At 36.4% G+C, this 26,375-nt stretch overlaps 1 protein-coding gene across 27 annotated transcripts in view; it reads right to left on the bottom strand.

The window, feature by feature from the left end:
- The window catches only part of ADGRL3 (adhesion G protein-coupled receptor L3), a 988,077-nt gene that overhangs the window by 289,980 nt on the left and 671,722 nt on the right, over positions 1-26,375 (bottom strand). For 22 of the 27 annotated variants that reach the window (XM_055139571.1, XM_055139575.1, XM_055139572.1 and 19 more), the window contains 2 exons: positions 24,630-24,668; positions 466-649 (listed from right to left, as the gene is read on the bottom strand). In XM_055139571.1, the coding sequence (XP_054995546.1) occupies positions 466-649; positions 24,630-24,668 (223 nt within the window). The remainder of the gene's footprint in view (positions 1-465; positions 650-24,629; positions 24,669-26,375) is intronic. The other 5 variants (XM_055139558.1, XM_055139566.1, XM_055139570.1 and 2 more) reach the window with 1 other exon arrangement.

Raw genomic sequence — 26,375 nt, 5'->3', positions numbered from 1 at the left:
CTGGCCCCTCTTTTATATTCTTTTCTATTTTAATTTCAGAGTCTACAGACTCTGAAAATCTCTAGACTTTAATACAGACTTATTAAAATCTAATAAGTCTACGGAGGCCTTATAAAGCTGTGAAATACATTCTTTTAACAATTAAAATAATTATACATTGTTTATAACCTGGTAATACGATTATTAATTTTCTTTGTCAATTGCACTTAACTAATTTCCTTATAAATACAACTCAAATACCCATGTGCCCTGTACTAGGAGGATAAAGATTTTATTGTACAACCTAAATATATAAATACATACATTAACACACATGTATATTAATGTGGAACTCACTGTTCTCGGGCTAACATATCCAATAATAGAATAGGTAAGAAGGATAATATACAAGATTTTTGAGATCTTTTTAAACCAAGGACATGTGATACTCTCTTAACATCACCTTCTATAACAAAGGCCACTTACGGATATTGTCAGTGTTCTCTCTGACAATGTCAGTCTTCAAAAGGTTATCGGCCAGCACAAAAGCACTTTCCTCCACAGTGTCAAGTAACATGGTGGCTGCCCGTAGCTGATCACTTGTGGTCAGGTCTCTCCACGCATTCAAGGCCTGTGGCTGAAGGAGGTTGTTAACTGTCTCAACCATTGCCTACGAGAAGGTGAACAGAATGACAGAGGTCTCCAGTGAATCCACAGAGCTGTCAAAAATCCAGGTGTACATGTTGCCCAGCAAGCAAGGATCAACAGTGGGCATGAGGTCAGTATTGTCCCCAGCTTCCCCTGTGACATGCGGCAGCAAAAGCATTCATTATTTTCCTCAGTATGACTCTAGCAGAGCTATTGCAAGGCAAGAGGAAAAAACCTGCTTTTGTTTTGGAGGACAACAAATAGAGCTATAGGCTTGCTTTCTAGAACCAGTAACAAAGACTTCAGTAAGACTATAATCACGTAATTAAATTATTTGTCTGGGGAATTGTGGATGTCATTTAAACCAAGACTTTTATTACCCATACTAAAACAAAACAAACCCACAATGCTTCTCCCCGCCCCATACATGTCATCATAAAAGCAGATGCTGAGATTAAAAGGATGACTACAGACAAGACAGTACGAGATTGTGGTGCTGAGTGGTTGAAGACTCCCTGGGCAAACCAATTTTTCCTTAGTTAGCTAGTAAAACATCAGAATGGGAAAAATATCAAAACATACATACTCCCAGGGGCTTTGGATATGTTATGTGTGGAGGGAAACCTTCTTTCCTGCTGTTTATTATTAGGAAGTAGAATAAATAGTTGGACCTTGCAACTTATAGCCCTCAGGTGTTTTTCCTTTAAAAAAATCAGCAGTAGGTACAAACTCACATAGAGATAAAGCACCACATTTGTCATTGCTTCATCCAAAAGAATCATCTCTCTAGTAACAATTTATATGTTTCCTGTGGTTTGCTTTATGCTCTAGGTTACAAAGAAAAAAATACTTCTCCCACTAAGGTCTTACAAAGGTTTCATTCAAATAGAGAGAGTTGCAAAATAGAAAAATACAACACCTGTGGTTTGAATATGATCATTCCTGAACCTATTGATTAGGAAATATGCCTTTAATGCAGAAATAAAATTGAATGCACAGACAACACTAGCGCATTCTAAGCAGAACCTAGGTGTTTTAAAACCAAACTCACATTATTGACACATTGGCAGAGGTATTCGGAAGAAAGGAGTGTTTTCTTCTGACTGGTGTTTTCATAGTAACCAAGTTAACAACTGTTAAAAATTCAGCTTCATAATGAAACACCTTCACTGCCAATTAACACCGGCTTCAAAACCTAATTTTCCTTTTGATAAAAGTTGTTTTCCTTGATATTTTTCCCAGCTATTCCAAATTCTGGCCCAAATTCAGTATCAATGAACCTTTATATGAAATAGTCCTAGTTGAAACTTGAGTACTTTGCACCATTAAAAAAAGAGTCCCGTGAGGGTAATGTCTGAGTACTTTCACACAAGTGTGCTTAGTTCTATTTGTTTTGAGTTTAAAGCATGGCCTAGAAGCTGAACAAAAGCATTTCCGAATCACCAGAAAATGCTTTGCTTTCCAGGAAGTCCTTTACAGGGGTAATGCCAACAGGATATGCCAAAAAGAAGGTGCCAAAGTGGAAAGAAAAAAAAGTTGAGGTATTTTCTGAAGCCAGAGAATAAGATCTCTTGAAGAAAAAGAAGTATGAGCGTATTTATTTCTGGGAGTGGATAATCATTTGAATTCATTAGAAATGCTCTGAAAATCTCAAATGCAAAAACCCCATGCTTATTCAAGAAACAGCACTATTTAACAATCTCACACTGATTATTTAAGCCAATGGTAGAGAAAATATGTTGGGGATAATACCAATACTTCTGTCCTGTTCTTCATTGTTTTTAACTTTTAAAAGTAAAAGAAGAAAAACACGGACACAATCAATAATTCAGGTAAACTCTAGCTATGTTCTGAATAGGCTCTGTTCTGTTTCAACAGACCAGTCTAAACTATTGTCACTTGAGAGCAAATTAATTAAATTGCCATCTTTTAAATTTACCTTAGGTATGGAAATAATGTGATATTTTTTATAGTCATAGAACATTGTTGGATATCATTGGTTTGTCCTTTCTCCCTTGCCACAGAGTTTGGGCTTATCTGGTAATAATCTCTAAACTATTCTAGACTACCTTGGTATGTAGTCTACTACATACCAAGGTAGTCTAGAATACATACTATCCTGCTCCCCTTGCCACTAGGAGCTTAGTTATATCAGTCACACCCATCAAAGTGCTCCCATGTCACTTCCATTCCTTTGTTTATCTGTAACTACTTCTACCAGTTTATCTACTCTTCCTCTAATCAAACTCTGTTAATTTGTAAGGTCAGACCTTGCTAGGACAGTGTACTTGTATTGTAAGTTAATATTGCCTTTCTCCACTCCTTATGTCTTTTGAATAGTTTACTTTAAAACAATATCCTTTTTGTATGGACAAAGAAAGACAATTGTTAATATGCTTTGGTAACATGGGACTTAATTGGCTTCAAATATTATTCACTCCTGGGCATCTGCTTTCTCGACTTAAGCCTCAGCTGCTCTTACTTCCTAGCATCCCCAAAAGCAGGGTCGCGACGAGGGACGGGACGGACCCAGAGCAAGCGGTGAGTTATATGCTACCCTGGCATTGAGATGGGCCTGGCCAAAGTGCCTAATGCTTAACTATATGTTAAGAGATTGGTCATGGACATGTCATGTCATGATCCCAAAGCGATGAGACTAGGATCCTGCTAGGGCTAGGAAAGACTAATTTGGCCTGAGCACTATAGTCTGAGATGGAGATGACCCCAGGAGAGCAATTCTATAAACTTAATGCATCTCTTGCTATGTCCATACAAAATGATTAATAATATGAATACTTATATGTTAGTTGGACAAGGAGAAGAGAAACACACCCATGGGATTCCACTCTTGGGTGGGTGTCCTGCTGAAAGAGTATCTGTCCTAGAAGCAGCATCCCCTGAGGGACAGAACTTTACCCCCTATTGATTGTAACCACACCTATGTGTAAGCCCCAACCCCTCATTCTGGGGGATTTAACTAGGCTGAAGGAGTAGGCTGGGGCCGGTCAGTTCCAGGGCCAGTCCCAGGGCCAGTCCCGGGGCCAGTCCCAGTGCCAGATGTAGAGAAGCTAGATCGAGACCCAATTCGAGAGGAGAAGGAGAATGAAGTAGGATGGGAGAGGAAGAAGCAGGAGGAGAATCAGAGGAGAATGGAGATGGGAATGGAATAAACTGCAACTGAGACCAACCAGCCTGGCTTCCGTTCCTTCCTTCGCCTGCCTCATCATCGCCATCAGCCTCCCCGGGGTGGGGGAAGTGGCTGGAGACAACCGAACTCGAGAGGCCGAAGAGACAGTGGTGCAGTGTCCCCCTTTCCCTTTTCTTTGTTGTGTTTTTACACAGAGCATGAATGGCTTCTCAATAACACTTTCCCATATAAGTCATATACCTTACGACTATATTATAAAATTATAAATAATTTCTAATTTTAATAACTGAATGACAGATTCAAATCATGAACCCAAAACCTGGGTTGGTTTTGACCAAAGTCTAACATCCATTTACTTTCCTTAACAAAATAAAAACACTCGTTCATAATCATCCAATTATAACTGCAGTGGCATGTAAACACAATGAGAACTAGAACTCCGTAAGACTAAAGGTACAGTGTTGAATACGGTTCCATATCTGCTGAGTTTGTCATGGACTCCAATTTACCAGCTCTGTGGTGCACACAAATTGCTCATCATCTCTACTTATGCTGTCATTTGGAGATAGTAAGATAGTTATATCATAAATTCCCAGGTCATTAGTGCTAAGGGTACAATCTCAGCTTTAAAAACTTCGTTCCCACTCCCGGGGGAATCCCACATAGGGAGGCTCTCAAGATCGCTCCAATGTCTACAGTGGGACCAGGGGTTGATGTATACAGTGGACCAGGGGTGGAGAGCAAGTTTCTCCCTTGCCCTAAGGGATTTTAAACCAATAAAACATCCACACAGTCCTTGAACACAGGGACCCCAAATAGAAGACTAGCTGGGAAGAAACTCGGTGCGTACTGCATTTGAACACCTGACTTTGTTTGTGCTTGCTAGGCTGATAATTTAAGCTACTCAGTCTCTTTTAAGTCCCATCAGTCTTGTCTTTTCCTTTTTTCTGTTGTGAGCCAGTTATCCAACCTGGGGCTGTGCAAGTACAAGGCCTGTCTGTGTCCTATCACCTGCATTAGATACTGTAAACCTTATATATACTTTCAGCTATCAAAGTCCAGTGCATGGTCAAGAAACATATTCACTGAGTGAAGCACAAGTCATACCTAAAAATTGGAGGGAATACAAACAAAAAAACAACAAACAAACCTCACACTAAAGTGAGATCGCTAAGGATCAACTCTTTTATACTGCAATATCCATACAAAATTTGTTATATAATTTAACTATTAAAGATGGGGGTGGGGGGCGGAGGTTTACCGTGGTTCTTGGTGGTGGAATATGTGCACTGGTGAAGGGATGGGTGTTCAAGCATTATGTAACTGAGACTTATGCCTGAAAGCTTTGTAACTTTCCACATGGTGATTCAATAAAAAAATAAAAATAAATTAAAAAATAAAAATAAAGACACAGAACCTAAAGGAGAGTTCAGGAGCATGTCTAGTAAATAATTCAAAATATATGTCTAGAGCTTTGGACAAACTGACCTATTATGTCAATCTTGTCAGTCAATGACATTCTACTACAATTTATTAAAAACTTCCAGCATTGCTGACTTTTCCCTATTACCAGTATAATGAAGACCAACTAGCAATTCCTCAATGATAAAATAAGAGTTATATTTTATTTTTATTATACATGAATAATTTTTTATATTTTACAAAAGTGATGACAGTAAGTTACAAAAATTAAAAAAACTATTTTCTCAACCTAGTTATTTGTATCCCTTTTATTAGTTCAACATCTCTTTAAATACAGGTGATTGCATTTTATTTATTTGCAAATATATGAACTTAACCATACTTAAAACAAACTTTGGACAAAAAATGTGCAATAAATATGATTAAATTGAAATACTGGGACATTGTTTTAATATCTAATATGTCTCATTGATTTCTTTTATGCTCTAAATATTTTTTGTGATAGATTTCTATGTAGTAAATTTTGATGGAAATAAGATCTAGTCCTGAATTTATCTTAAAAAATTGTTTTCACCATGATGCCTTGATCTAAGAGGGAAAAAAATCACTGATGATAATGACAAACAGAGAATAAAATCACCTAAAACTTTGAAAAGTAAATGTAAATAGCAATGTCCTTGCCAGACAATAACTATAATTACTTCATTATCTTTGCTAAAATATTAAAAACTGAATAGGAGAAGGACATTAGAAATTGTCATTCTAGTTCTGTCACTAAATTTCAGTGCGTTCTGGACAAGCTAACCACACAGCAACTGTGATTTATAGAAGAAAATAAGTCTTTTCCTCTTTCAATTTGAGGGAAGTAGGAGTATTCATTCATTTACAGTATTCTTAGACATGGCATTGTGATTGCTGATAATTTTTGAAAATCAAATCTACATGTAGAGAGTGTGAAAAGTCACTTAGATTCACATTAGGGTCATAATATAGCATATATTTTGGGTTTGATAATTTTACTATTATTGAAAATTGTAGCATTAAATATGGATCTTATGTAAGTTTATTTAATTAATTTACTCATAGCAAAACAACTGTGAGACGTTTGTTAAATGGTTTTATACATACAATTATAATTTTTATCTCAAAAGGAGGATTTACTCATCTGTTGTAAGTATTGTGAATAACTTTGGGCACAGATTGCTTTATATTCTGCAATAAGACCTGTATCATTTATTTCAAGTGAATGAGTTTGCAAAATACCTAAAGATTCCTTTACAAGAATAAGCCAACGGATCAATTGTGAGAAACATTATCGGCATTTTTTTTAATTCAGGTGTGTGTAAGAATAAAACTACAAAGTAAGCAGACTAATCTGGAAAATTTAGTAACATCTGTGTTCTCTATAAACTACTATAAGAGCAACGCATATAAAATGAATACTTCGTGAAATCATGCATAAATTTACCACCACTGCATTTTTCTGAAAACGGCTTTTTAACCATGAGATCAATTAGGTCTCAGTTGATGTACCAATTCTTCAAAAAGCTCTTCCTTTATCAGTAGAGTTAGGAAGAATCTCCAATCCTTAAATCCATTACCTTTTTTTAATTTTCTTTTGCATTACATGCCATTAGGTACAGTATCTTGTGAGTGGTTTTTCCCGACACAAAAATTTTTATCTCTCATTTAATGAAAAGTAAATATTATGAGAGAGTGACAACTCTGTATTATTTACAAATGCCAAAAAGACCCTCATTGTACACCATATATATTAAGTACTTCTTTGCTAAATATTTGGCCATCCATTGAAAAAGTCATACTTCAGTGAACACTCTATTTATTCACCTACAGAAAAATAACTCTAATGATAATGATAATGATTTTGCAACTAATATTTGGCTACTAATTTTAAAAATCTATCATATAGGATTCAATGTTATCTGAATCATTATAAATTCAGAGATTCAGTTTAACAATAGAAGCCTCTTAGCATTTGTTCATCTTTGACAAAATTGTTCATATCTGTGTCTGTTTTTACATGAGAACATGATGTTCTCAGGAAAGAGATCATCTTCTTTTGTATTCTTCCAAGATAAATTTTAGAGTCTTGAATCATTTTGGGTACTGAATAATAGTCATCTGCAAAGTGAACTTATTCCTACTATAAAAATAATTAAAAAACTTTATCTCCAAAAGGAAACTTAAAAAATATATATTTTCTAATTCTCTCACTTCTTGCCATAAATTCCAAGAAGTTTTCTGAAAAATAAAACACCAGTGATCACCTTGGTTTGGGAACAAGGTAAGATGAATTAGAGAAAATGAAGACAATTCAAAAGTAGAAAAACAAGACCACTTGTTATTTTAGGTCACTATGAATAATAATAATATATTCAATAAAAAAAAACTTTCCAGAATATTTTAAATGGGCCAAAGCTCACTTTCAATGTAATCAAAAAGGTGGAAGCAAATTATGTATGATAGGCAAATAATGATGGAAGTTACTTCTGGATGGTTAAAATAAAAAGGAAAATCTGGGTATGCCCTCAATTAGCCTACACACGCATGCAGAAGGTAAAAGAGCTAAAAAGTCACACTATATGGGGAAAAGATAATGAATTCTTGCGGAGGAAGATTGAGAAAAGATTCCATATGGTGCCTGATTTTAATTAGACACTAAATAATGAACAAATATCCCTTGACAATGATGAGGGCATTTCAATCCAGTGAACATAAAAAGTAAATTGTTTAAAGAATGGTACTTGGGGTTGGTGAGGTATTACAGTGGACAGGATGCTTGGCCTTACAAACTGCTGACATAGGTTTTGACCCCCTATATCCCATTTGGTGCCCTGCAGTCCGCTTGGAGAGATCCTTGAGCACAGAGCCAGGAAAAAGCTCTGAACAATATTGGGTGTAGACCCCAGACAAAACAAACAAAAGGAGAATACACCTTCCTGGGATCGCTTCTTTGTCATGTTTTAGAATCATGATTCCTTTTTTTCAAATGCCTTCCTGATTACATTATATGTTTTCTATCAATATGCACGTGGTAAATAGGAATAAAAAAATTATGTTAGATTAAATAAGTATGGCAGGTCTTCGAAAATGTTTGTTATGTTAAAAGTTGGGGTTTAGTTATGTCAACAAAGTACAGATATTGATATTTTTGGTGCTAGACTATGCCGTGCTTGGGGAACCATGAAAAACCAGTAACAAACATGGGGCTTTTGCATGCAAAACCAAAGTTTGAGTCCTTTGATCTATCTCTCTGGCCAATCATCAAATATTTTTAAGCAAAACCTTTCATGTCCATACTCAATTTTTAAAAACCTCTCCAAAAACACATTAAGGAACAATTAAGAGTAAAATTATTGGGAGAGATGGTGAGATGGTATGCAGGTAATGCATTAGCTTTGAATGACACCAGCCTGGGCACTCAGGGCTACGTGAGCCCACCAGGAGGGCTGCCTTATCACAAAACCAGGTGTAGCCTCCAAGCTATCCCAAACTGGGGGCAGGAGCAATAGTACTGTGGGTAGAGCACTAGACTTTGCATGTCGTAGACTTGGGTCTGATGCTCAGTAGCAAACTGGTCCCCTGAGCCTGTCTGGTGTGACCTGAGTACAGCACCAGGAGTAAGCCCTGATGAGCACAGCCAAGTGCTCCAGAACAAAACAAAGCAAAAAACTGTTCCAACAGAAATGTCAGAATGGGGGATCGATTCTATACTAAATCCATAAATTACTTTTACAAGGTCATTATACAAATTAAATTTCAAATATGCAAATTGTCATCAGGAATGAATGCCTTTAGGAAGTTAAGAGCAACGATTTCAAATTAGTAGCTATTTTCACATTAATAAATTGTTATGTACTTTTGAAATATATACATTTTTTCCAGTTTGACTCACTTTTTTGTTTTGTAATGTTTATCTATACTGTTTGTGTAATATTGCATTACTAAAATTGATGTGTCAGTGGACATCATACAAACCAAATGTGTATACATTAGATTGCATAACTTTAGTTTTTGATGTGTTCACCTGAATGCAACATTTCTATATTATATACCACTATATTGTTATTAACATCCTCTATATTAACATTCTATATAACTGTAATAATTATAGTATCTTATGCTTAAATATTGTTTATATATTGATCTAAGGGTTGTTGTGAATATAAGTACTTACTATAGGAACTTATCATTTCCAAAAAAGACTTGTTTCATTCCTCATTTTTAATTTTCTAATCACAAATAAAAGCATGTCAGTTTCCAGTTTTAAATATAATAAGATAAAAGAAAAGTATAATTCATACTGAATAGAGCACACTGTTCTCCATTCTATGTTTAGATATTGACTGAAATCAAAACTTTAAAGGTCAAATGTTAGAAGAGTCTTCAAAACAGTTTTGCACTGTTTGCGGGTTTTTTATTAGAAGTCAAGTTGAGTCTCTGATATTTACACATCTGATCAATAAACTTAAGGTTTGTTTTATAATAACTATCATTTGATATTATTAAACGTATAAATTGCTCCTCTCTGACTCCCTTTTATATTACAGAAAAGTTCTGACATTTTCAAATCTCAATTAAAATTAGATTTTATAAAATATTTGACCTTTATATAGTAATAAGTTTTAAAAACAGAAAAGATGATACTAAAATTTCAGTGAAAAGAATTAAAAGACCTCTTCAAAATACAATTTGTTTTTAAAATTATTTATGAAATACATTCAAGCTACTATAATTTAGGTTGCATCTGTTTGGAGTTAAATGATGGAACAATGTCATATAGATGTACAATGTGCTACAGGAATTAAATGGAACTACAAACATGATTCAAACTTCCTGCTAAAACAACATTCATTCATAACAAATATTAGCTAAGTACCTTCAATCTGAATACTCCAAGAAAGACAAATGTTCTACCTAACCTCAAGGGATGATAATATTGTGAGGTAAGACAAACAAGTAATTACAATACAACCAGACAAGGATTACAATACACAGGATTCAAGAGCTACATTGAATACTATGTTTAGTAGAATTCAATTTCAAGCTAAAGTTTAATATCGACATCAAGGCAAGGAGTACAGTATGTGCTTATGTGCTCATATATAGATATAAAATGAACAAATAAGTTTGAGGGAAATTAATATATATGTATATATTTTATAGGACTGGAGCGATAACAGAGTAGGTAGGGCATTTGCCTTGCATGCGGCTGGCCTGGGTTTGATTCCTCCGCCCCTCTTGGAGAGCCTGGCAAGCTACCGAGAGTGTGTCGCTTGCACGGCAGAGCCTGGCAAGCTACCCGTGGCATATTCGATATGCCAAAAACAGTATCAAATCTCACAATGGAGACGTTACTGGTGCCCGCTCGAACAAATTGATGAACAATGGAACGGCAGTGATATGGTGCTATAGTATATATTTTATATACATATATATATATGTGCATATGTATATGTATACACACACTTTTATCACTAATAATGCAAAGGAATCACTTTAAAGTGTAGTGAGTACAGGCTTATTTTCAGAGTCTTGTAAACCATGTTAAGATATTTGAAATTCTTCTCAAAGATAGTAAGGAGTCAGTAGAGTTTATGACGTAAAAAAGTAATACAAATTATAATGGATAATATCAACTTAATGCGTTTCAGAGTCTAATTTCAACGCTTTATTACATCTACTTTAATTTCACAATAACGAAATGAGGTTGAAACAATTATTATCCTTATCTTGCAGTGAGAGAATTGATAGTCTTCTGAAGGATATAAGTGAATTGTTCAAGGCCAATTAGTTAACATAGGGCAAAACCAGAGTTCAAATTCAGTCATTCTGGCTCTTAGGTGGAGAAAGGCTAAGATTTCTAAGATACTTAGATAAATTTTTGATTAAGAGTTTGGTGGTCTTCCAAAAGGAGAGAGAGAGCAAAAGGGAATCAGCCTGCCACAGAGTTGGTGGCGGGGATTTTGGCAGGGGCGGTATGGGGGGGTGGGGGGGGGGCGGGGGGGATACTGGGATCATTGGTGGTGGAGACTGGGCGCTTGGTGGGACGGGTACTCGATCATTGTATGACTGTAATGTAAGCATGAAAGTTTGTAAGTCTGTAACTGTAATTCATGGTGATACAGTCAAAAACATATAAATAAAAAATAAAAATAAAGTTCCCAAACCCCTCTTGCAAAGAAAAAAAAAGTTAGTTGGTGAGGGAAATATGAAAGTGCAGTGCCCAAAATTTGACGGCAGGCAATGAAAAAACATTCACTTGAAATGGAACTAAAACAAGAACATGTTTACATTCACTGCAATGGTTAGAGTTAAATAGGCATTTGAGGAGAGTGTGCAGTATATGATGAATTCACCTTTGCCTATTTCCAATGCAAAGTATTTGAAAGGCATTCATTAGAGAAAAACTGATTTTTTTACAGGTAGCCCTCAACCCCTTTGTTTTTGGGTGCGAGATCGCATCTGGTAGTGCTTAGAGCTTTCTTCTGGTTCTGTGCTTAGGGCTCATGCTTGGTGCCGTTGGTGGTGGCACATATGTAGCGCCAGGGACAAATAATTTATGCCCGTATTATCACTCCAGACCTAGAAAAAAAATTTTTCCCTCTCTGTGGTTCTTTGACTAGGAGTAAAAACTAAACTAATAGAAAACTAATTAATAGAAAAGCATATAAAGTTTATTTTTATATACAAACAAGAATCCTTGTAGGATAATATCCCCCCAAAATTAGTGAGGACATGAGAACTGATATCCTTTTATAAACAAAGAAAATAAATTTGTGGAGAAGTGACAAATAACATGTAGAAAGCTTACTTTTTTTTTTTTTTTTTTTTGCTTTTTGGGTCACACTTGGCGATGCTCAGGGGTTACGCCTGGCTCTACATTCAGGAATCACTCCTGGCGGTACTCAGGGGGCCATATGGGATGCTGGGAATCGAACCTGGGTCAGCCTCGTGCAAGGCAAACACCGTACTCTCTGTGCTATTGCTCCAGCCCGAAAGCTTAAGATTTGAAGAGTAGTAAAGTGTAGGAAAATTACCAAGAAAAATATGGGAAAACTAATGGAACTTAAAGATAATTTTAGTAGTAGGTTGATTTCTTCTAGTATTAACTCCAAGTCTAGTGGTAAGAAAATCTGTTTCTAAACACCAAGACAAAGCTGGATAGAAAAAATGCCTGTCATAGAAAAAGACTGAAGGAGCAGGAGGGAAACTGAGGACATTGGTGGACGAAAGTGGACACTGGTGGAGAGAATGGTGTTGGAACATTGCATGACTGAAATTCAATCATGAATAACATTGTAATTCATGGTGATTCAATTAAGAAAAATGTCTCTTTCCTGGCATATGGGGAAGTTTATAATTTGCTTTTAGATAGGAAAGAGGAAATCATAAAGTCCTTTTCCTGTTATTTTTAATTGCACTAGCTTGAAGTAGTAATGGTGTATATGCCATTTGGGGAGATGACACATTCTTATTTCGGTTAAATGTTAAACAGCGGTCTACTCTTGAAATACAGATATAACCAACAAATGTAAATAAGTTTATTGAAGTCATTGATCTATCTACCTGATATTACATAAAACCATCTGGGTAGTGAGTAAATAATGAATACTGTAGGAACATTAATTTTAGAGGGATAAAGATGGGGGAGTAGTTTACAGCTGAGCTGAAGAAAGTCACCAGAAGCCTGTGGTCACAGAGAGGAAACAAAGAAAAGAGGTAAACGAGGTTGCACTATTTCAAAATAAAGTCAATCAAAAAAAAACTTCCCAAACACCTTATTAAATAATAATTTTCTGCTTGCTTTTTTGTTGGTTTTCTAGGTAATTGGTAAATGTTTGTAAAATCAAGAAGGAAAACAATAGAGACACTGCTTTTGAGGGGATATCAATTCTATTTTATGAATTGTCACCGATAGGACAAGAGGAATCGGCAACTGACCGACCACCGGCAGCAAACAGATTAAGAGCTGATGAAATGCTATTTCAGTAAGTAGAATTTCAGGAACATGGTGGAGAGAAAAACGTGATGAGGTGATTTTAAAAGAGAATGGAGGAATTTGAAATACTGACTGCAGACACATGTTTTGAAAGTTACTCCGGGAATGAACACCTGAGCAAGCAACTGGAAATATGAACCCAGAACTTCAAATTAGTAGTAAATATTTAATAGACTCCCCTTGTGTATGCTATATACAATTTATAGGACCCGAAGATGTGTTGAGGAGATAACTCAAATAATGCCTTGCATAACTGAACCGAGGGTTCAGTTCTCAGCACATGTTCCCCCAAGCACTGAGAGGAGTAGATCCCCACGGACCTAGCTAAGGCCAGGATAAGTTTCTCAATATGGCTATATGTGACTTCAAAACCAACCAACCAAATAAATTTTTTAAGAAGAGAGAGAGGACATAGAAATAGAAGTGGCACTGCATTTTCCAAGGAGCCCATATAAAAATTATTCAGTTATAATTAAGGGAAACTGAAGGTGATGGAGGTTCACAATAAAAAGCATTGATTCAAGACAACAATGGAAACTTCCTTAGAGTCACTGATGCATAAACAAGGTGCTGACAGATCAAATAACTGAGACGAAGGGTCAGAGAAAGGAATAAAACTCTATAAGCAATTTATGCGGAATCACAAAGATACAGAGCCATGAGCTACATGCATAGGAGGTTTACAATGTTGGATCTAAGGCTATGGGAGAGGCCAGTTAAATGGGAGAGAAACACATATCTTGGTATTTGATTTCTTGCTTATTTACTTAATAATATACCATACATGTATAAGTCAATACAAAATCTACTTACTCTTTCTGTGACTAAAGACTATCCCATTTTGAATTCAGCAATCAATCCAACTGGTCAGCCAACGATGAATTAATTTGTTTGCATAAATCATGATGCAAATAACCTTTGTGATCATCTCTACACATGTATTTTTTTTCTAAGGTATAATGCTTCCTTTTATGGGCTTACCAAGTCTAGGGTACATATTCTAAGTAAGAAGAAAAGTACTGAGGCTGGAACGATAGTACAGTGGGTAGAGTGTTTGCCTTGCATGCAGCCGACCCGGGTTCAATTCCCAGCATCCCATATGGTCCCTGTGCAACCCCCAGGAGTAATTCCTGAGTGCAGAGGAAGGAGTAATCCCTGATCACTGGGTGTGACCCAAAAAGCCAAAAAAAAAAAAAAGAAAAAAGAAAAGTACTATGCTGTAAGATTAAGACATAATTTATAAAGAAACATGATAAAAACTGTTGCAAGTAAAAGTTAATTCTCTTGGGTGAGGAGATGGTATAGGTGTTAGGGCGCATGACAGGAATCCAGTTCAATCCCTAACGATGCATGGACCTCGTAGTTCTTGGTATAGCCTGGAGGTGACCCGAGTGGTCCCGAGGATGGCAGAGTCCAAGTAGTGCCACATTCTCGAGGCTCTATTTAAAACGTCTGGCCTGGCTGGCAGTTCATCACAGGGAGTGGCCTCCAGACCCCTGAACAACACTCGGGAGATCCCCTCACCCACAAATCATTAAAAAAAAAGTTTTTTTTAAATCTCATTTAAAAACAGTCTTCTCTAAAAAGATATTTAAGAAGTTGATAATACTGATTGCTTTAAATGAGAACAGTTGAATAACTGGGAAGAGGCAAGATTGCATGACATTACTTTAAGGGCAAATCCCTCAAATACCCTTGAGTTAGTAATGCAGCCGCCTTGATGGGAAGAAGACATTTTATTATTCTACCTTTTGAATTTTAAAGCATGTACCTATATTAGCTATTCAAGAATTACTTAAAAAGAAAAAAGTGCCATATGAAAATGACTTGAAATGACCTTTTTTTTCTTTTAACAAAATAATGGCCCTCCGCCTATAACTAACAGTTCAATCAAAAGAACATTTAAAATTGTACTAGGATTCAAAAGTAACTCTAGTATTGTATATAAATCTAGGGTAGGTCATTACATTAAATCTGGGTGAAGATATAAATATGCATTATTGAAGAAAAAAGTAGAGTGGAAAATAGCTTAACAGGGTTCAGTGCATGCAAAGCATGCAAGACACCTAGATTTAATCCCCAGCATCACATAATGATGGTAAATATGGGTACACAGCCAGGAGCAACATTGAAACACTCAGCTGGGAACAGCCTCTGAACAATGCAAGGTGTGGACAAAAATCGAGAGAAAAAAGATAACAAATATCTTCGGCTGCCCTTAGAAGTCTAATTGCCTGTACTTATTTCCTCAGGTTCAAAATAATCAGACACAATGCCCAACTACAAGACCTATATCTGCACGGTGTTAGTAATGATTAGAAAAGGGTTCATTTTCTGAAAAATTTTAAAAGAGAGTCATCATTTGGTGATTCGACTTTCTCCTTCTTCCTTTTAGGCATGAAGTGGTGACAGGAACCTAAGCAGCATTTCTGTCCTCCAAGGCTGGAAGCTGCTGTGATAAGAATCTAAGAATTGCAGGAACACAGATGAAACCTTGTATCTGGGGTGGGGCTTTCACACTAACCCTGTGTCATGATCGGCTGCATAAAAAGTTTACCTGAGTTGAAGAAAAATATCTGATGCAGCGGTCCTGAAAAAAATATCATTTCCTTGGTTCAAAACTATCAAGAAATTACTGCAAATTCTACTTTAACACTTCTATTTCTTTTCTGACCTGTACCAGAGAAGCTAATGATTTTTCTTTCAGAAAACAGGATCTTAAATCTCTAATGCTGCTTTTAATATATTTTTCTTTCTGGTTATAAGCTGTGTGATTATAAAACTGTTAGAAAAATGACAAAATATGCAAATGTGCATTCTCTTGCATTTATGTAGAAATAACCAATTTATAGTCTGTAAACTTAAAAGTTTGAGAAAGGCAAACTCGTGTTCAGAATGCAATGATGCATGCGGTTGGACTTTAAACATATTTGTGATTAAGGAATAATTAACTAATGCATTGGTTAGGAAATTAGAGAGAAGAGACTGTAACTTTGAAAGAAGACTGAAAAATACTTTCATTTTAGGTGAAAACATTGCCTTTAAAAACAGAAGGTCTTTTTTTTTCACTCCCGTTAGAATTATTTCCTGAAACACTCACAAACCATATACATACACACACGCAGCAGCTTGAACAGTTGTTTATTTATAGGAAACGTGCAAAATGGGAGAGCCAGAAATGACGCTGCAAAGCAGTCAGCTCTACCTCTTGTGACATAGTCACCACAGGAACTCTGAGAAATTTCCACAATGATGCTCTATGCACGCCAAAGCAAGACCTGCATCATCAAGAACTGTTATTATATCCATGGGAAATTTCTGAGTCACTGGATGGCATTTCTAATAGGTTAAGGAATATCAGTATCATTGGACTTGCTTACATCATATATATTGCTTCACTGTCTTTTGGCACAATGATTGCTTTATTACATCCTTTCAAGTCTACATCGTAAAGGAGAGAATATTTGTCACTTTCTTTGTGGAGAAAACTACTCGGATTTTGTACTCGGAAGTCACTTTCTTTGATCTCAATGTCTTTTAGCAGTAAGTCCGGGGGACCAGCAACATGCAGGGTACAGATTTATATTTTCTCTCTTACTGACACAAATCAAGAGCAGATTTATCAAGCTGTGAAATATATTAAGTTCAGAGGGTTTTAACAAAGGGTTACCAAACCTCAAGGACCCGCTGTGATTCAAACTACTTTCAGATGTCCTTTTAATTATATTAAATGAAAGTTTGGGTTGGCTTTGATGCTTATGGGCAAACATCGAAATCTTTTGAAAGAGCTGCTAAAAGTACTCCCTGTTGCTGTAGTTAATATACTACATTGTATGCACACCACTCGCCAATTTATTCTAGCCACTTTAACAAGGATATCCAGCTTGACAGGCCACACAGAATAGAATCACAAGTCAAGCAAAGCACAAATCATTAGAGGACTCCGAAAGTTGTTTGACATGCACCACGGAGTGCTTTGTCATACAGCCAATTAAGTGACCAAACAAGGAACTTGAAAATACTCATTAATTTCTTCCTAGTCGTATAAATGGAGGTTAGAATCCTTCTTGTCTTACGCACCAAAGCCACACAAGTAAAACTGGCATGATTCAATTTGCACTTTGTCAAAGGCGCAAGTAGCAACTTTGGTTCATGGAAAGTTTGCATTAAAGACAAAAAAAAAATAAATGAAAGGAACGGGCAAGAATGTTTAGATTAGATAGCACATATAGTGCCACGGATATCTAGGCCCCAGGATGTTTTGGATATTTGAAGTTAATCAAAGGTTGACGTTTCTTTTCCTTAAAACCAGTAGCAGCATTTCTGAGCAGATTGAGCGGCACTTGAGACCGTTTCCTCCCTTCCAACAAAATCCTGAGTCATCACCTGGACGCCAGAGTTTCTAAATCTTCCCCTGCTTGCAGCTGTGCTTCCATTTCTAGAACCGGTTTTTTTTCCTTCCCTGACCACTTACAATCTGTTTCCAGACACTCAATCCGCTAATATTTTTTTTCTTCTGTCCGTATGCTCATTCTGTAGATAAATTCATCCAGTCCTTTGGCTGCAAAATGCCACTTTAAGGGAAACATTTCCAAATGATTATCTCTAGCCTGACCTCTTAGCTGAACTTCAAACTTGCATATCTAATTGTGCATTTAGCATCTACCTTGCATATCTAATAGGAATCTGGAAGTTAACATACTTCAAAGTCAAGATCTTTCTAGGCCCTTCCGAAATTTGTCACAGAGAGATCATAGTAAATGAAGACTTCATCCTTTCAAAAGCGCAAGTGGGGGGTGGGGGTGGGAAGGAACCTGGGGACACTGGTGCTGGGAAATGTGCAGGGCTGAGTGTTGGAATACTGTATGACTGAAACCTAATCAAGAACAGATTTGGAAGGGTGTCCCTCACAGTGATTTAAGAGAAAAGTTAAGAAAAAAACCACTCCCTTAATTCTTCACTTTCACAGACACTTTGCATACAACCTCTTAGCAAATCCTGTGTGTTCACAAAAAAAAAAAATGCTGAACTTGGAGAACTATTTTAGTATAATTCTCGTATATTTAATTCCAAGAAACCATTATTACCCATTTGGTCATCCTCTTTCAGTATCAACTTTTCCTGCTAAAAGTTATTCCCTATTTTTAAAATACATCAGACCATGTCACTGCATGAGGAGCGTTTAGAGAAAGGCCTGAAGAAAGTCACAGTGGCCAGAGTGATGGTTCAACAGACAGGACACGTGCCTTGAAAGGGCTCACAAAGATTTGATCCCCAGCACCCTACATGGTCCTCATAACCCCAACAGGAGTGAGTGATTCCTGACACCAGAACCTGGAATAAGCCCTGAGCACCTCTAAGTCTGATAACCCCAACACACACACACACACACACAACCTTACTGTGGTTTAATGCATTTAACAGAAAACTCACTGAAATAGCTTACAATGGGCTCTAAGATCTGGTCCTGCTTTGGAAGTGCTCCCGTGTCTCACTCTGCTACATTTGCATTTGTCTTCTAACACTACAGTCACACTTACACTTCTAGAAGTTTCTACTCTATTGGAAACCTTTTTCTGCATAACTGCATGATTTACTGCTTTACTTCCTTCAGAGTTTTACTCAACTATTGCCATGGTAATTCACTTCTTGCTTTATTTTCATTCATAACAATTTTCATCACTTTACAGAGCCTACATTTTATATATCTGATGTAATGTGTTTTTTTTTTTTAATAAGATGAGAAATTTCACTCCAGGACAGAAAACAGTATGCTTATGGTCAATGTAGTACTGCCATATCTTATAAAATAGTTGTATACAGTTATTCAACTAATAATCCTTGAATACTTTTTCTTCCAGCTGTGTGAATACAGTTCAGTGTAAGAAAGACGTTTTCTGCACTGTTCCCTCAATATAGTAAATGTGTAAGGTGTGAGAAAAAATGAAATAAAATCAATGCAGGATTCTTATACCAAACTGAAATTAAAAGAAGATTGTTTCAAATACTTACTAGACTTTAGAAAGCTCATCGGTCAACTTGAAAAAGGAAGGAAGAAAGGAAGAGGGCCTGGGCGACAGTACAGCAAGTAGAGTATTTACCTTGCAAACAACAGCCAACCTGGGACAAAACCCAGTGTGTGTGTATACATGTTTTCAAAAAAAAAAAGAGGAAAAAGCAGGAAGCAAACGTGTGTGTGTGTGTGTGTGTGTGTGTGTGTGTGTGTGTAATTTGCATCTATCTACCTTTTTCCAAATTATGTGTGATTTTCATGCTTACACCTCTCTTTTTCCCTTTTTCTTTTTGGGTGGTTCTCAGGGGTGACACTGGTTCCCCACTCATGAACTCAGGAATTCCTCCTGGCAGTGCTCACGGAACCATATAAGATGCAAAGGACCGAACCCAGGTCTGCTCTGTGCAAAGCAGATGCCCTACTCACTGTATTACCAGCTCATCCTTGTGCCTTTTTCCTTCTCTTTCTTTTTTTTTCTTTTTGTTTTGAACCACACCCAGCAGCGCTCAGGGCTTAGTCCTGGCTTACTTGCTGGGCTATCGCTGGCCTCTAATTTCCCCCCCACTTATCAGTTGTCCACTGGATGATGCAGACAATAGCAAGCTCTAAAGAAGGATTCCAAAGATCCACATCAATAATCTATGCACTTATGTTTTCCATTAGGTGAAGTGGAATGCTGACTCTCTCAGGAGTACATTCTGCCTCTAAATTTTAGAGTACAAAAGAACCTGCTGTTAAATATAAAAATATATTTCTTTTTAGAATAATACCCTGCTTTTAAAGCAATAAAAAATGAGTATTGGTAATTCTTAACAGTTCTGCTAAAGAAAAGAATAATTCTAATTGTGGTTTGAGACAGTACAGAGGGCAGGGTTATGGCTTTGAACCCAGGCAGACCCGGGTTTGATCCCTAGCACCCCATAATGTCCCGGAAGCCTTGTAAGGGGTGAATCGTGAGCACAGAGCTAGAAGTAAGACCTGAACTTTGACAGGTGTGGCCCCTCAAATACCAAACCAAAACAAAACTAAAAAAAGAAAAAAAAGACAAATGATAACAAACATTACTTTTTAAAAGATGGACAATGGTGGGGCTGGAGTAATAGTACAGTGGGTAGGGCATTTGCCTGAGTGCAAAGCCAGGAGTGACCCCTGTGAATCACTGGGTGGGACCCAAAAAGAAAAAAAAAAAGGACAATGGTGAGATATGAAGTGATAGTCCTGAAGTTAGCTCACTCACCTTGCACAGGTTAACCTAAGATCAATCTCTGGCACTGCATGTGGTCTACTTAGCTTAAGTAGAGGCACCCTGAGAAGCGCGACCCAAGACCATCATCACCCCCTCCAAAATTGAGTAGTTGTAGTTATAAAAATAAAGGGAATGGATATTTCATCCCAATTCCATCCAAATTCTGACTTAATTTAAAAACATGAAGTTTTTGTTAAGCTGTCAGAGGTCATACTCTACTCAAATTCTCATGGAAACCATAGAGTTTTCTTTGGGGAGCTATAATTTTTAACTTATAGATTATCTCCCAGACCCTCTTCTCTTTTTTTTTTTTTTTTTTTTTGCTTTTTTGGTTACACCTGGTGGCGATGCACAGGGCTTACTCCTGGCTCTGCACTCAGGAATTATACCTGGCAGTGCTCAGGGGACCATATGGGATGCTGGGAATCGAACCTGGGTCGGCCACGTGCAAGGCAAACGCCCTACCCCCTGTACTATCGCTCCAGCCCCCCCTGTTCAATGACCCTATTTCAATGACCAGGTATAAAAATGTCTGCAATCATACAAAGTAGACAGCTAGAAATAAACTTACAGAGCACACTCACAACACACACACACACACACACAAATTTTACTAAGGATATATCACTGTATCACTGTCATCCCGTTGCTCATTGATTTGCTCAAGCAGGAACCAGTAACGTCTCCACTGTGAGACTTGTTACTGTTTTTGGCATATCGAATACGTCATGGGGAGCTTGCCAGGATCTGTCCTATGGGTGAGATACTCTCAGTAGCTTGCAGGGCTCTCTGAGAGGGGTGGAGGAATTGAACCTGTGTCTGCTGCGTGCAAGGCAAATGCCCCACACGCTTTGCTATCGCTCCAGTAACTAAGGATATAAGATGATTGAAACTTTCAAATGTTGCTACTGGATATAAGAAGGAAAATGGTGCAGTCACTTTGTAAAAGTTTGATAATTCTTTCCTCAATAAAATATTCTTAATTTCTACTTTTTTCTCTCTCAGTATAATAACATATTAACCAAGATTTCCTCTGAGAAGAAAATAAAAATAAAGTAGTTTATTTTTACACTGGATTTTGCTATAGAGTACCAACTAATGACAAGACAGCCTATGGAAGTGAGCCTCAGCAAGAAGGAAAGAAAGGAAGGAAGGAAGGAAGGAAGGAAGGAAGGAAGGAAGGAAGGAAGGAAGGAAGGAAGGAAGGAAGGAAGGAAGGAAGGAAGGAAGGAAGAAGGAAGGAAGGGACGGAGAGAGGGGGAGGGAGGGAGAGAGGGAGGAAAGAAAGAGAGAGACAGAGAGATTGGGAGGGAGAAGACCTAATTGTATACCACTTCCAAACATTACAATAAAAGTCAAAACACACACATACATATATATATATATATATATATAATGATTTTTACTGGTTCCTAATATTAAACATATCAGTTTGTCTATAGAATTATCTTTCAGAGTGGGAATCTTCAATTCTGAATTAGAAAATTTTTGTTTTGTACTCACGACCCCGTAATCATTGTTGAATGATCTGGTACAACTCAGAAAATTTTGCCTGATCTCCATTTTCTCTACTTTGAGTTAAGTAATACTTGTTTTGGTTCTCTTTTTGGTTTTTGGGGCATATCTGACAATGCTCCTGGCTCATGCTCTGCTATTTCTTCTAACAGGGCCGGGGGGCGGGGGGGGGTGGGGGGTGGGGGCGGGACGGTCCCGTGTGCTTCTTGAGGTGATTAATGGGTTTCAGTATGTGTCATCTCCTTTACAGCTAAGGTCAGTCAAGACCCATGGGCTTCAAAAGATAACTGCTTAGAAGAATGAAGAATACCCAAGCTTAGGGCCATCTCTAGAAATAACCTCTTAATTAAATAAACTATATCTACAGCAAATATATATATATAAGGCATATTTTATTTTATACACAGTCTTTTTTCCAGCCATATTTACACAATATATATCTTTAGTCACCCAAGAAATATAGTAATGATATTTTTTCTATAATGTGTTAATTTTTGTTTTGATTTTGATAAGAAGTTTGTATAAAATAGAATTACAACTGAAAAAGAAAAATAAATATTAGATATAACTTTTTTGTTTTCTTAAAATTCTTGAGATGAAAGCACAGTGAGTTTTAAGAGATTTATACAATATTTTAAAAAATCAATAGTTTAAATTGTTCATGTGCTAATCAATTATCCTAGTTGTTCACTGACAGTTCACAATTCACTATAGTTCTTGAAAAGGAAAAACTCAGGAAGTAAAAGTTAAAGAGATAGGTGATTCACAATAGGAGACACTGTACTTAAATAATAAGTTAATTTAAGTAGGAAGGAGGCTCTAGATCGTCAAAACTGATTCTAGAAAGCTCATTGCTATGCCCATGAAAAAAAACATTTAAAAATGAATCTCATGGTGATAAAAACTATCATTATTTTTTCCCAATGCAACACATAAAACACTTCAAAGCATATTTCACACCTACTTCTTAAATAGCTCAGCATGTGCTCTGAACATTGAAACAATAAGGAACATAAAACAAGTCTTTAAAAGTCAAATTGACTAAAATTGAAAGATATTTGTTAGTCTAAAATTGTGCAGAATAGTGATCTACATTAAAGAAAGTAGATGTAAATTATATCAGTGAGCATGGCATTCTTGCTTTGCCAATATTCTATTTGTATTTGGCTTAGTCTGAATCTTAGTCAATAGCTGAAATATTTATTTATAGTCAGTCAATGATAACACTAGGAAATCAACCATTGAATAAATCAAGCTATTTATTTTTCATCAGAGATTCATGTATGAATGACCGTGCATTTTATAGATTCAAATTCTAAAAGGCTAATTATCTCTAAGGTCCTTCATTAAAAGGATAACATTGATTGCAAAAAAAAAAAAATCCTGATATGGCTCAAAACTAATAATGAGTTATCAGTGACTATACAAGTTTTTCATTTCTTACACGCAGGTTCATTACTCTATGAATTGCAAATCAAAGGTTTATTTTTCTGTTCTCTGTTCAATATTAAACATATATTTTAAAAATTCTTTTAAATATTATTCATCTTCCTTGTTGTTTGTGGACCATATGCAGCAATACTCAGGAGCTATTCTGGTTTTGTGCTGTGGAGTGACCGTTGGCATTACTTTGGGGACCATCTCAGTGCTAGGGATAGAAATGGCATCTGCCACGGCTCTGCAACATTTCAAATGAAGACTTCAACATTATTGAAAATTTATGTGATATCATTTATATGATACCTGTATAGAAATTAATTAAAAGATTAATACTGTTTTCTTCTAGGCAACAGTCTCATAAAATATCCTTATTGAATAAGAGAAGGGATCAATATAGTTTAGTTTCAGGATGACCCATCTGAGAACATGAAGGCATCTGCTACTTTCAGGGCATATCTTTAATAATCAACTTTTTTTTTCATTTAAAAAATGTATATGTAGACAGAAAATAAAACCTACAGTCCCAGAATTTCCCTCCCTCCTTGCCTCTCTCCTTTCTGCTCTTCCTCTTTCCCTTTCTTTCACTCCTATGAAAAGAACTTTTCAGCTTGCTTAGGGTATACTCTTTTCTACACAGAACCAATGAACATGGGAACATTTTTTTTAACTTTCCTTGGAGTAACTGTTCAGCAAAATGTTAACTGGAGAAAAATTACATTTATATCAGGATTAACACGTGCGTAATGAATGAGTGAGTGAAAAAGTCACAGCATATTCTAAGTCAACAAACATCGATTTTGGTAAAGAATCAGGATATTCCAAATATCCAGGACGATTGCTTCTCATATGTGACATTGATAATACTTTTTTTTTTTAAATGAGTTGCTATTCAAATTAGCTGGCCCAGTGTATGAATGATTATCAAGGATATATTACACCAAACTCATCTTTCAGTGGTGACCAACATTTACACAGCTAATTTTCTTTTCCTTCTTAAATGACAGAGCATTTGTAAGGCCAAATTTCTCTAAACACATTAACCTTTAAAGTCTTGCCTGTCCCACCCATCACACTTCACCCTTGAAATTTCTTGTTTCACTGGGCACACTATTATTGCTCTGTGAGATGCGCAGATATGCCATTACTAAGAGAGACAATTAACAACGTAACACATTTATAAAAATGCATAAAGTACCTGGACATAGGCTCTGCAAGAGCGCTCTCTTTTCTGAAGCTGAATCCATTAAGACAGCAGATTAAACACAGAATAGAAAAAACAAGTTAGTGACAGAAGAAAACAAGAAAAATAAAAGAACACATCTACACAAAACACCTTATTTTGTCGTGCTCTACTTTCTAGAAGAAATGAGAGCTAAGCAGCAGCAAAATATAAGCGATGGCTTGAAAAGCAATGACCAACACCTTAATGTCACAAGAGAACAGGATGGTAAAAAGCTGCTAATGATGGAAAGGAATCTTGGGATGAATTTAGCTGAAATTAGTAAAAATAGATAGACTTGACTTCAAATGATTAATTTCACACTAAGTTAGTTATTAATTCATTGCCCACAAATAAAGATAGACAGAGTTAAGTAAATTATGTTAAAATTAGAAAGCATCTTTCAAAGATAGTTTGTGGTTTACAGATTCTGTGGATGGTTAATATACCACAAACTGTATGTTCATACATACAAAAAATTGTTTGTTTTTATTCTTAAATTTAAATCATCATTCACTATGTTTATGTGATTCCAAGGGATAAATAAATGCCAAGAGATAAGTAACATCTGATTTTTAAAAAATCATAAAGTTTCTGATATACCTGCTTTGTTTCTAAACAATGTGTTTGGGTTCCTCAAAATGTACACAACTTAGAGACTTCTTTCAGTAAGAGAAGAAGCCTATTTTTGTATGTTTAAATTATTTGCATTGTTTTTCTGGGCAAAAGTTAACAGCAATTTATTTCCAGACATTTTCCCTAGTGATAAAAGAGTTTATTTGCTTTGTTTTAATCACTCCAAATTTTATTAACCAGTTTTCTTCCTCCTATTTTGTTGTTGGTTGTTTTTGTCCAGATTGTTGGAGATGAAAAAGCTTCCCCACATTTTGAGAAGCAATTACTCTGATGCCTTTCTGTGGCTCATATTCTCTCAACTTGAAATCCTGCACTCTTCAATAAGCACAGAGCAATTACTCCTCTAAAGAATTAAGAGAGGAATGAGTGCAAGTAAATTGCCAGTGTTGTCATTTGAATCACTGACTCAAATCTTGCTTTTTTAGAGGACTCTCAATCCTCTAGAATTTCAATGTGGATGGAGCTCAATTGATTTGTGTGGAGTTGACTTTGCAAATCGAGGGGTTATGACTGCTTCAGGGAACAGTGGGTACCGCAGGGAAAGAGAGCAAGCCAGCAAGCACGTGAATAACCTTTGCCCTCCCGTCTCCTTACCCTATCATGCAAATTAACATATGACAAACCACATTATATAAACAACTAAAAAGAGCCAAAGGCAAACAAAAGAGAGCATTAAAAAGCTTCAGAAATGGAAATTTACCCATTATGTAGTTATTTGATATTCAGTATAGGCAAGCTGATTAGCTGTAGCCAGTTAGAGTGCAACATTAATTGCCATCTTTACCTCATTTCATCAGACATCAACACACTTTTTTTTTTTTTACATAAGGACACAAAGAATTGGTATATAAGGTGATTTATGGATATGTAGCATTAAGAGAAATCATACTTGCTGTACATTGACAATAGCTGGCAGCAATATTCATGAATAACACGAGACAGCCTGAGTGCTAACACATTACAATGCCAGCATGCCCCAGATTACAAAGGCAGCTGTGGATTATATTCTATCAGGGACACAGACACAAAGGGACTCTTTTATGCTCAGTTGCGGGGTGGGGAGAGGGAACCCTTAATAATAATAAT

This window comes from Sorex araneus, chromosome 5 (genome assembly GCF_027595985.1).
Source record: "Sorex araneus isolate mSorAra2 chromosome 5, mSorAra2.pri, whole genome shotgun sequence".
NCBI lineage: Eukaryota > Metazoa > Chordata > Mammalia > Eulipotyphla > Soricidae > Sorex > Sorex araneus.
This window is presented reverse-complemented; position numbering and strand designations above follow the sequence as displayed.